The sequence below is a fragment of the Alosa pseudoharengus genome, unplaced genomic scaffold (assembly GCF_046254945.1).
Source record: "Alosa pseudoharengus isolate Yale_2024_CS ecotype anadromous, Long Island Sound unplaced genomic scaffold, YU_APseudo_1.1 YU_APseudo_1.1_scf_9, whole genome shotgun sequence".
Taxonomy (NCBI): domain Eukaryota; kingdom Metazoa; phylum Chordata; class Actinopteri; order Clupeiformes; family Clupeidae; genus Alosa; species Alosa pseudoharengus.
In genome coordinates, this window is record NW_027468881.1 from 1,913,361 (window position 1) to 1,926,053 (window position 12,693).

Here is a 12,693-nt window from a genome sequence, read left to right on the forward strand (position 1 = left end):
TGTGGTTGTTTTTGTGTATGTGTGTTGTGACGCTCTGGCAAATGGAGACGTGCGACTTGCCGAACATCCCTTGGTTAGGTACACACCCCCTTAATTAAGCTTTTAAGTTTTCGCGTCTCGTAAAGCGTAGTGTGCGGGAGAGGAGCGAGACGTGACCAAAAACAGTGCTGCAGACAGGTTTTTTAAATCCCTGGTTGACAGTCCTAGTTAGTAAAAAACACGTTAGCTTTTCCGCGCCTTCCAAAAGCCTTCCCATCAGGAATTCCTGCCCTGATTGACTGACTGGAGAGACGTAGGCCACGGGTTAAATTCCTTGTTTTGCTGTTGTCGGGTATCCGCTGAGAGCCCATACCTAAAATGTCTGTTTAAGAGTTTTCATACTGGAGTGTTTAACGAACCTTCATCTACACTAAATTGTCTGTTTAAGAGTTTCTATACTGGTGTTGCCAGAGGAGTTTTATTTGATGATGTACAATGTAAATTGGTGCATACGGCCTACGAACTTTAGTTTGAAATACTGTCTTATGGAAATGAGCCTTGTTTGAATTGTTTGGCTATTGTGTCGTGGGAATCCTCGAATTCTCTCATATTACACTACACACTGGAGAACGCGTCTATCTGGACCTGTGGACTGTCGTTACACACACCGCACATTTCCACACTGGACAATACAAGTCCGATCTGCACCCTAGAGATTTTGTGAACAATGTATGTTTTTGTTTGTGATCCAATGTGAAATGAAGCCTTGTAATCCTGCTTCACTTATTATGCTCATTAATGCAATTTCATCTTCCTAATTCAAAGGGTTTAGTAAATGAGCATTTAAGCATTTCTAAGTCCTGTGTAATAGTGTCTGACTTTCCCTTAAATCTGAGCTGAGAAAGACAGACCATTACAGTGTGCTTCTGTGTGTGTTTATTGAGTGTGTGTGCCTGCATGCAAATTATTTTTTTTCTTGTGTGTTTGTGTGTATGATTTACCCGTTTTACAGCGGCAGTTTCAAGTTGTGTGATTTCCATACAAAGGTGGTGACAATGGGATTTTGAAATTCCCTGTATTTATTTATTTTACATACCTAACTGCCATTATTCAACTATGCCAAGGTCAACTCAGCTTTGCATACTCTCACCCCTTTAATTGAGAATGTAACAACATAGAATTGATTCTTACAGACAGCTCAACAGAAGTCTAGCTCAAGTAGCATACAATTTCCTCTTCCGGCAACAACCAATCCCACGAGACTTGACCTAGAGGCAGTCTGACCAATGATTGCTGCCTTAATTTAATTTCTGTTTCAATATGACAATGCAATTTTGTTTTTGTCCTAGATAAAAGTACAGCAGTTGGCACTGGAGATGCAGTTGACGCCCTTCCTAGTTTTGTTGCGCAATACCTTGGAACAGCTGCAGGAACGTGACACAAGCAACTTCTTTACTGAACCAGTGCCCCTTAGTGAGGTACATCCATACACCCACAATCTCTGTGACACTGTGTGCATGTGAGTGTGTTAACTTAAATACCCCCCCCCCCCCCCCCCTCCCCCTCCACACACACACCATAGTCAACTCTTGATTGAATTTTTTTGTAGGTGCCTGACTATCTGGACCACATTGAGCGTCCGATGGATTTCCAGACTATGTGGGCATTGTTGGAGGGACATCATTATCCAAACTTCCAAACCTTTGAAGCTGATTTCCTGCTTATTGTCAATAACTGTCTGAAGTACAATGCCAAAGACACAGTTTTCTATCGCGCTGCCCTGCGACTACGTGAGACTGGCAGCTTTGTACTTCGTCAAGCTCGACGGCAGGCTGAACATACTGGGTATGACTATGAAACTGGTATGCACTTACCTCGGGAACCCAGCCCAGAGAGAGATCAAGACTGTGAGAGAGAGAGTGAGCGGGAACAAGAGTGGGAGCAGGAGAGGATGGCATCGGCCACAGAGGAAGGTAAGTATAGGAACTCTATGAATCATTTTATATGAACAAGTAACTGTTTAACTTGAATATGGTTGGGATCTAAGTTGGCCAACTTTGAACAGTGCCAGCTTGCTAGCTTTTGGGCCAAAAAATGTATGTACATCAGGTAAATCCAGTTGTAAAATGCTACTACTGGAAGTAGCCTTTTACTGAAAATAAGGGATTTTTCAACCGGGTATACCACCTTTGTGCACCCAAAACTAAGAAAAAAGGTCATGCTCCTACCTGTGACGTTACATTGTGCAATACCAGGCCTTCCAGACAGGCATCAGCAATCAGGGACTCCATTCTCTTTATCATATGTCAGCATGGCTTCAACATGAGTTTGAAGCCGTTATTGTGAGGTAAAAGAGCACGTTGCTTTAAATCATCTTTAATTTAGTTTCTGATATGTAAGGCCAACAATTGTCTTAAAATATTTGGAATTTTACAAGAGCAGAATGACTTGCAGATCTTTTGTTCAGTTTATTGCTGAATATTTATTTTACCTGCCACAACAATTTTCAGTAATTACTAGCGGATATCTTCACTTGAATAGCCTTCAGGCCCGAGCTATCAGTCATTGGACTGCATCACAGCAATTAGGCTTTGTTGAAAGAGGAAATAATGTGGGTTTCCTATACAATAAGTTCACACCACTCATAGTAATGCTGCTTTTTTACTTTTTTATGTATATGTTTGAGCTTTTGGCCTTTCTAGCACATGACAGTAAAGAGACTGAAGGAAGCGAGTGGAAGAGAGGGATAGAATTCGCAGATACCCTGTGTACCAATTAAGGATGTCCCGATCCAGCTTTTTGCACTTCCGATCCGATACCGATATTGTAGCTTTTAGCATCGGCCGATACCGGCCGATCCAAGCATGTATTAAAGATTAAAGATATTTACTTATTTTGTTGTTATTCTCATGTTGAAAAGGGTTTAACTCTTAAGAACAACTAGCCAACTTAATTAGGTTAGTTTGAATAATCCACAATGGTTGGTAATGAGAAGCTGACCAGTTTATTCTTAACAGGGTTAAATAAACAAAAAATAATAAATAGTAAATTAACCACACAAATTGAATTGGCATCAGTGCTCTGCTCTTGAACAACAAGAGTGTAAACCAGTGCAACAGTATTGTAAATCAGTGCAAACAATATTGTAAACTGTATAAAAAAAGCAAAACACACAGAAAAGCTGAGTAGAAAATAAATAGTCAATTAACCACACAAACTGAATTGGCATTAGTGCTCTGCTCAAGAGTGTAAACCAAGGCCTTTTACAGTATTGCTATCTCCTCCACACTTTACTGCTCCATCTCCATACTCCCTTCAATTTCTACTGTTTGCCCTGGCTGCAGTCTGAGCATGACGGGGAGATTCTTCTTCACAAAGGTGATCATTTCAACATGCTCAGGTGTCAGCCTGCTCCTGTGCTCATCAATGATAAGTGAGACTGCGCTAAAAAGCCTCTCACTGTTGCGTTTTAAAAGCGAAACTGATGCCACAACTGGTCTGGGTTTGCTGAAGTAACCTAGGCTACAGGCTGCATTTATTACAGAAAATCAAGCAACATAGCAAGTAGGCCTATCTACACTATTTAGAGACAAGTTTACCGCGACAACAGCTGTCACTAATTCACATCGTCGTAGGCTGCGCCGATGCACAGACTAAACGGTAAAAAAGTTATGATGGCCTACTAGAAGCTTCTACCCTTTTGGATGTGTAGAGTTGTAGGCCTAGGTGCACTTAGTTGTTAGCGATTGACCCGGTTGCTTTTTGAAATGAAATGCGTTTGTTAGGGTAGCAGATTGTAAAAATAGGGAAATTAAAGTGCGTGATGTGCCTATACATTACACAAACAATCTTAAATCGCGGAGATAACATTCGTTAGACAGGCAAATCTGTCAGCAGCAACATGCATAAGAGCCTTAATAATGTAAGAGGGTCTCGCGGACACTCGCGGTCACGGTTAACATTAGGCTATATTAATTCAACTGTGACATGAAATGTTTGCTCGATAACTTTAAATTCTTAGTGGGACATGCACAGACAAGTGGGATGCTGGACAGTTCACTAGGTGTGCTGAAAAACGCGGAACGGATTTGGGGGGGAAAGCTGAAAAAAAACTGGAATGGATTACCTACATCGGTGCGCTGGAAAACACGGACCGGAGTTTTGAAAACAAACTGGATCGGGAGTCCGGATCGGGATTTTCCTAGTCCGGATCGCGATTTTGCTAATATCGGCGGCTGATCCGATCCAAATATCGGATCGGGACATCCCAATGTGTACTTGAATGTGAAACTTTTGTGTCACTTCATGTTTTTAGGAAGCCAAGTTCAGCAATGAAGGTGTAGCAACCAATTGGATTTATTACTGAGAGTTCAATCCAAGACATACAAGGGCTATTGCAGAGCTATTAGTTTTGTAATTCTCCGTAGGATGTGTGATTAACAGTTTGCTCGAAGCATGAAAGGGAGGCCTCACAGTTATTTTGAATTAGTAAGTTACGTACAGTCAAACACATCTGACACATTTGACACATCTTCTCATTTATAGGTCTTTCTTTTTTTCTGACTATCTTTACATTGTAGAACAAAACTGAAAACTATGAAATAATGCACATAGGGTTATGCAGTAAAAAGCCAAATGTTTTATATTTTAGGCTTTTCCAAGTCAGGAAAAAATGTTTTGTTTTGAACGTAGTATGTTTCATGTATTAGATTATTCAATCCATTATTCCGGAATGCTTCTCAATACTAATTAAAGGTGCTCTAAGTGATGTCATGTGGTTTCTAAGCTAAAACATTTTTTTTGTCACATACTGCAAACATCTCCTCGCCATCCGCTAGCTGCCTGTGCCCTGAATACACTGTAAAAAAAAACGCGGCCTCTGTGGACAGCCCAGGCTCCAAAAACGGCAACAAAAACAACTTGGTCCAACCTGGACCATAAAAACATAACAAACTGTTCCAGCAAATCACTGATGAGATGCATGTTTAGGAGAGTTTCAATTGCACGGGAGGGAAGAAGAGGGAGTAGCGAGCTAGCTCTCAGTCCGTAGGAGTCTTATTGCTGAGTCTGTTGTAACACGCTCTGGAAATTCACAATTTCGTCGCCGTTTAAAAAAAAAAAAAAAAAAACATAGTCCAGTATTTCTTTCGAAATTGAAATGAAGTTGTATGGACTGGACTATGTTTTTTTTTTTTTAAACGGCGACGAAATTGTGAATTTCCAGAGCGTGTTACACAGCAATAAGACTACGGACTTTCCCCTCAAGGTGGCGGCAAAGATGGCAACATTCCCGGAAAGGTACTGGCTTGATGAAATTCATTCTGGACTCTCTATTCGACCACATAAAGACCTCGGGATACTTCGGTTTGGCTTTAGGGACCCTCTACTCACTACCACGTAAGTGTTATGTTGTTTGGAACTGTAGAAGAGGTATAAAAATAGCGTTTTGTAGCGGCGCAATTGAAATGCCCCGCTCACTTCCAGGCTACGAGTTGTGACTGAAAACGGTACAATCGAACTTTCTCAAAACACATCCGAATGACATAATTTTGATGTCAACTCAACGTATGTACCCCCAATCATCCGGAAATCGATCTAAAGTGCATTTTACTCCGGATAATTCCTTTAAAGTGGTTGAGAGAATACCAAGAGTGACAAATATTTTGCTTTGTTTACACTTCTTTGTTTACTATATAACCCTACGTGTTTTTAGTTTTGATCTACAATGAGGAGTAGGTGTTTCCAAACTTTTGGCTGGAACTGTACGTATGCACCCAAAATGTGCTGTTTTTAGGATGTCAAGGAGTTTCTGGAATATCATGGAATTTCGGAAAGTCTATTCCAGACATGGAAAGTCAGGGAATTGTATTATTTTTTGGTGAAAGTCATGGAATATCAGGGAATTTTGTTGTAGCAGTTTAACATTTACTTGCCAAAATACATTAATACATATATTTCCACAGAGAACTGGTGTATATCTGGTTATTAACTTTACTGTTTGCTTGAGTAGCCCAACTTTGTTTATTCAATGCCCATTTATTCATCTCCTGCTCTAAAAAAGTAAGATTCTTGAACGCTACACAGCTCTGCTCTGAAATCATTGGTCGGTATATTGTGCCATTCATTATAGTAAGTCATGGAAATAATTTTTTTTTCTGTCAGGGAACAGTCATGGAATTGGTAAAAAGCATCATAGACTTTTGAAGTTCACCTACATAAAGGACCCAAAGTTACCATCTTTGCCCATATAAGGAGATCCAGGTGAATAGAAGAGAATACCAAGTTGCCCTGCAAGTTAGCTCTGGAGGAGTAAAAATCAAAGTTTGCCGTCTTAACATACCGAAGATCACAGAACCCACTTGAAGGAAAATGACAAAAATGTGTAGGGCAAAATGTCTGCATTTCAGACTACTTTGTCCCTGCAAGAGAGTAACAGATGCAATTATTCAAAATCCCCATGGTATTTTCCCATAGGAAAAATCACAAGATACTGTATCTCTTTATATGGGCAAAGAATGCAGCTTTTTTTATTGGCGAACTTCAGAGGTCTAATTGGTGTGATAACCTCTAGGCACTCAAAACATTGATACTGTGGTGTTATTATGTTTATATGATATATATGATTATATGAAGAGGTGCAAGCTTCCAGCGCAAAAGCTTTTTGGTTCAAATTAGGCCATTCATGTGAATTATGTAGATCTGCAAAAAAAATTGGGTGGGGGACCCAGACTCACTCCAGTCATCTAGGAGTAGACATAACACATCTCCCTGTGGCAAAGGTGGACTAGTAATCTGTCACACTGGGCACACATACCTTGTGGCTGATATAATTTCTTGAATTTCCCCTTGGGGATTAATGAAGTATCTATCTATCTATCTATCTATCTATCTAATTAAATTAATGGAAAAGGCAGCCTGTAAAGCAGGGGCCTATTTGTTGATTTTCTATACTGACATAGGGCTTCCCATTCACATCACTTACTAGGCCCCACCCATTACTCCCTTTCCCCCTTTTGTTCAGATACTCTGGTTTAGAGCATAACATTTGTGAATGGATGAGGGCCTTAGAATGGATAAACAAAAGCGCAAAAAATTGCCGGCCAAATTTGTTTTAATCTAAACGCAGATGCCGCCAAATGTGCAAAATAATACACGTTTGCTGCAGGGGCTGCAGTGGTTTCAGCATTTACACTACCTGACTTCGTCCAGCAACAGGTGGAGGAGAGGCGACTGGCCACTGCCTCTGCCAGGCAGAGGAGCAGGCATGTGACAGGGATGACAAGGAGGGAAAGAGTGAGCATGATCGGGCCGAGGGACAGAGGGAGCAGGAGAGTTGAAGTGGTAAGCATGGAGTAGCTTCATGATTAACAAGCTTGGAGAGAGATGGGTTATATAATTCGGGGTACATTTCAAGTGTAGAGAGAAACCAAAAAAATGTAATGAGTTTTCATCATTAAACTTTTTTATAGTCATAGAACACACTTCAAAGTTAACGTGACAAGTATTTGCTGAGGTTAAACCTGTAAGAATTCAAGTATCTATTTGAAAAAAATATATAATAACAGAAAAATCTGTCAACTCTGTTAGAGACAAACGCAGTAAATTATATATATTTAGCAAATGTCATGCATTTTTAAACGATGCCTTCCCTAAGAGAACTTTTGTCTCTATAGTCACTGTAGCAACTTTGAATTTGATAAGATTGCTACAACACATTCCACTGCCAAGTTTCCAAGAGGTGCATATGTTCTAAAAAAAGTTAGCTTTTACAAATTAAAAAAAAGAAATCATGTGGTAAAAATATTAGTTGTAACACATCTTCTGATATACATTTGAAACAAAAAAATACATATTTAGTCATTGTTTTAAGAGCAAAATCTTAAATTAACAGAGTTGACACTCATTAAATGCTATTGAAAACAGAGTAGACAGCACATCATTGTCAACTCTGTTATCATGCAGAATTAACACAGAATTAACAGAGTTGACGATAACAGAGTTGACATTTCCCATCATTTTGTGGCTTAGCTCCACATCCTAACCTCAAACTAGTTACTGCATGATATGTATAAAACCAGAATTTCATGACTTTTAATGATATTATTGTTTTTAAAAAATTGAGTGAGTTTCACTCCAATAACGCAATAACAGAGTTGACGAATAATTAATCTACTGTTGGTGTATCCTTAACATTCTGTTCAAATTAATGAGAGAAGAAGCTTAACATATCTCACTGCCTTTCCAAAGTTTCCCGTCAGAGGAATTGACATCTCTCTGTGTAGGCGTCATGCTTCATATTCAAAGTCTGTTTTAAGCAGTTTTATTACACGGCTCTTCATAATGCTGAAGAATGCTCCATTCACTTGAATGGGCCTTCCCAACGTTCGGTGGTCTGCTAATTCTCAATAACAGACCGTTGAGAATTAGCAGGCCGCTGTCAAGGAAAATGGGTTTTGTGCTTCTATTTCACATCTTTCATGTCACTACGCAAGGACTGGAACTTCATTCAAAAGTGAAAGCGGACGGTTGATCAGCTGTGTTCTAAAGAATGTTTGATTCAAGTTCAGTGTGTGCTGTTGTGATGCAGCTGGACACAATGCTCTCTATGGTCCCTCTGTAGAATGTGGTCATGACGGGAGGCGTGGCACTTGCCTTCTTCAATTTGCGCAAGAAGTAGAGGCGCTGCTGGGCTTTCTTCGCCAGTGATGCTGTGTTGGTGGTCCAGGAGAGGTCGTCGCTGATGTGCACCCCCAGGAATTTTGTGCTGCTCACTCTCTCCACAGCATCTCCGTCGATGGACAGTGGTGGCAGTTGTTTGTGGCCTCTCTGAAAGTTGACAACAATCTCCTTGGTCTTGCTGACATTCAGCAGGAGGTTGTTGTCTTTGCACCATTTGGCCAGCATGTCTACTTCTTCTCTGTAATGAGCCTCATCGCCCTTAGTGATGAGGCCCACCAGTGTTGTGTCATCCGCAAACTTACTTATTATCCCTTACTTATAACAAACTTACTTATTATCCCTTACTTATAACAGTTAACAGAGTTGACAAGAACTTTGAGACAGACCAAAATTATATATTTTTTAAAACGTGAATCTTGCAGAACACAGAAAATACAGAAAATAGACGTTGTATATAACTGATGACAGTTAGTAAATTAATCTCCAAAAAATAGATTGTTAGACTTGATAACATCATGTTTAGTCAAGTTGAATGCATGACTCATAGTCGGAGACGGTCAATAATTAGATTAGATTAGATAAGATTCAACTTTATTGTCATTTAGCAGAGTACAGGTACAGAGCCAATGAAATGCAGTTGACATCCAACCAGAAGTGCAAACCATTAAATACCAAGTGCAGGTAGAGTATGGTTGTGTAGAGATTAATAATATACAGTGTATAGTTGGATAAATACAGGTTTTCCAGATGACATATCTACAGAGATAAATAGAGTATATGTTGAGTATAAATAGACATTCTATAACTAATATATATATATATATATATATATATATATATATATATATATATATATATATTAATAGTATATGTGTGTAGATATTGATATATAAATATATATAAATATAATGTATAGTATGGGGTGTTAGCAGTGCAAGGTCATAGGTGAAACAGTGTAGGAGTAAATGTAAACAGGTAAGCAGTGCAATACAGTCAATGTAAACAGGTAAACAGTGCAGTCGTAAAAAGTAAACAGGTGGCCCCAGCCGTGGCGCAACTGGCTGGGGCACCTGTGCCGTACGCCGGCGACCCGGGTTCGATTCCCGCCCCGTGGTCCTTTCCGGATCCCACCCTGACTCTCTCTCCCACTCGCTTCCTGTCATTCTCCACTGTCCTATCAAATTAAAGGCATAAAAATCCCCAAAAAATATACTTAAAAAAAAAAAAAAGTAAACAGGTAAACTAGTAACAACTAAAATGCAAATGCTAGACAGGAGGTGTAGTTTTGTTCAGCAGTGTTACAGCCTCTGGAAAGAAGCTGTACCTGAGCCTGCTGGTGCGGGAGCGCAGGTTCCTGTATAACCTGCCATATGGGAGTAGACTGAAAAGACCATGGTTTGGGTGGGTGGCATCCTTGACAATGGATTTGGCTTTGTTTTTACAGCGTTTATGATATGTGTAATTGGGAGTTGGGAGCCAATAGTCATTTGGGCAGATTTCACTACTCTTTGTAGTGCCATCCTCCTCTCTGATCAGGCCCACCACTGTGGTGTCATCTGCGAACTTGAATATGGCATTGGAGCCATAAACAGGGGCGCAGTTGTGGGTGAAGAGGGAGTAGAGCAGAGGGCTCAACACACAGCCCTGTGGCACGCCAGTGTGGTGGAGGAAGAGAGACTTCCTAATTTGGAGATCAGCTTGGAGGGGATCACAGTGTTGAATGCTGAACTGAAGTCAATGAACAGCATTATAACATATGTATTGGGACTATCTAGATGGGTGAGTGCCAGATGGAGCGCTGTGGAGATGGCATCCTCTGTTGATCTGTTGCGGCAGTAGGCAAATTGATACGGGTCCAGTGTAGCAGGCAGACATGATTTCAGCTGTGAGAGGAGAAATATTTCGCAATAATGGGTGTCAGTGCAACCGGGCGGAAGTCGTTCAGTTCTTTGGCTGTGGACTGTTTAGGCACCAGAACATTAGTGGCAGATTTAAAAATGTGGGGGACTGTTGAGTGGGCAAGAGACATGTTAAAGATGTTGGTGAAGACATCAGCCAACTGCTCCGAGCAGGCTCGCAACACACGTCCGCTGACTTAAAGACTACCTCCCGGTCAAATCGAGCATAGAAGTGGTTCAGCTTGTCTGGGAGGGAAGTAGAGGAGGGTAGGGTAAAGTTGCAAGGGGATTTGTTGGTGATTGTATATACTGTACTTGCCATATACGCCGGTGCCAATAATTGTGGGCAACATGTTTTTGTAAACATATTTATTTCTTTGAGATTTTCTCAGAATAAATTTGCTTCCCTTGAATTTTCGGTTGAATTTTCCCTCATTGTTTTCATTGTGAGGTTACAATAAATCACTAGAAGATTATTTTTTATTCAATTTCAATTTAATTTCACTTATAGAGCGGCAACAAATTGCACATTGCGCTTTACAGAGTGTCTCATGTCTCAGTGTTAAAACAAATATACCTGTTTTTAGTCCACTTAGGTGGCAATAATTCTGGAGGGTACTGTACATACATCAAGACACAGACACAAACATGCACACACTGCTGATTAATTAGATAATACAAAATAGGTAATGCGTCATGGCCGCTGAGGTGTCAAGTTAGGCAGTTTAGGCAGACATTAGGCAGTTCAGATTGTGTATGTTTTCGTATTGCACTGTTAAACAATCATTGAGTAATTAAGGGGAGACAATGTAAGATTTTAGATTTACAAAGACTTGCAGGAGTAGGGGATGGAGAGGACATTTATTGTCTTCGTGTAGCAGGTGGCAAAACCATGCGGCAATCTATGTACATCAATCAACCTAACATTTCTCTCTGTCCCCGTTTCAGACCTACTTCTACCAGAGAATCGCAGACGCTTGCCACTTGAGGAGCAGTTGCAAATCTTGCAAGTTCGATTTGAGGAAGTCAGCTCTGGGAAACACAGTATTGGTCGATCGCGGCGCGCCAAAGCTCTGAGAAAAGAGATGACTGTCATTAAGCGCAAACTGGCTCATCAGCGAGAAGGAGGTGAAGGTGTTGGAGTCCCTACAGAGGAAAGAGTCTCTGCTCTACCCCATCATGCCTCTGTAAGCACCTGTCAGGATGATGAGGAAAGCAGCAGTCAAGAGAAAGGTAGCACATATAGTGTATTGAATGTTTTACCATTTTAAATAGTGTCTTTAGTTTTCTCCTAAACTGCAAAAAATTAAATCTAACCAAGCATTATTAATCTTATGTTAGGTTCAAAAAATCAAATACCTACATCTGCTTAAAGTAGCCCACCAGTACAAAATAGATTTAGAAACAACCAAAAAACCTGAAATTGGGAATGCTTTGATGTGCCAGAGAAGTTTCTTGAGAGGCAGAAACAAAGTTTAGCAAATGACTGTCATCAGTAGTTAAAGCATGGGAAGCAGATGGTGGTTAGAGTTGGCGTTAGGAATACCTGAAATTGCAGGTAGATCAGGGTAATGTGGCGGAATTTCGACGACTTCCAGCGTTGTGTAGATCTGGCTGAACGTGATTCATGTTTGTATTGTAAGATTCAGCCAGATCTGAAGAAGTGAAATGTGTCCACTGATTTGACACTACTGGAACACGACGTAAGGCAATGCGCTGCCTTCAGAAGCAACCGTTGTTAAAACCTGTCTGTACACTTTCAAAGTTTACAATACTTTGGTTTGTCTGTAGGGACCCTGTCCATGCTACCAACAAAGTGGTAGGCTAGTTTGAGCCTGGTCAGTGGCTACTACAGGCTACAAATCATTTTGTTGCTAATGCAAAAAACGTTTCTCTACTATCCATTGTAAAGGTGCTTAAAGGGGCCAGGAATACTGGACCGTCTCCAGTGTGCAAGTGTCTGCATCAGTGGGAACAGGGCTAGTGATGCATCAGGTGTATTTGTGGGCAGGGACACAGGAGATTTTGTTTCTCCTGCAAAAGTATTGTCATTTTATTTAACCTGGAGAATAGGGATCGACCGATATGGATTTTTTAGTGGCGATACCGATTTTTTTCCATCAGCCTTAGCCGATGA

At 40.5% G+C, this 12,693-nt stretch overlaps 1 protein-coding gene across 4 annotated transcripts in view; it reads left to right on the plus strand.

Annotated features, from left to right (window-relative positions):
* The window catches only part of brpf1 (bromodomain and PHD finger containing, 1), a 137,517-nt gene that overhangs the window by 83,206 nt on the left and 41,618 nt on the right, over positions 1-12,693 (plus strand). For 3 of the 4 annotated variants that reach the window (XM_076277436.1, XM_076277434.1, XM_076277435.1), the window contains 3 exons: positions 1,329-1,457; positions 1,589-1,952; positions 11,505-11,789. In XM_076277436.1, the coding sequence (XP_076133551.1) occupies positions 1,329-1,457; positions 1,589-1,952; positions 11,505-11,789 (778 nt within the window). The remainder of the gene's footprint in view (positions 1-1,328; positions 1,458-1,588; positions 1,953-11,504; positions 11,790-12,693) is intronic. The other variant, XM_076277437.1, reaches the window with a different exon arrangement.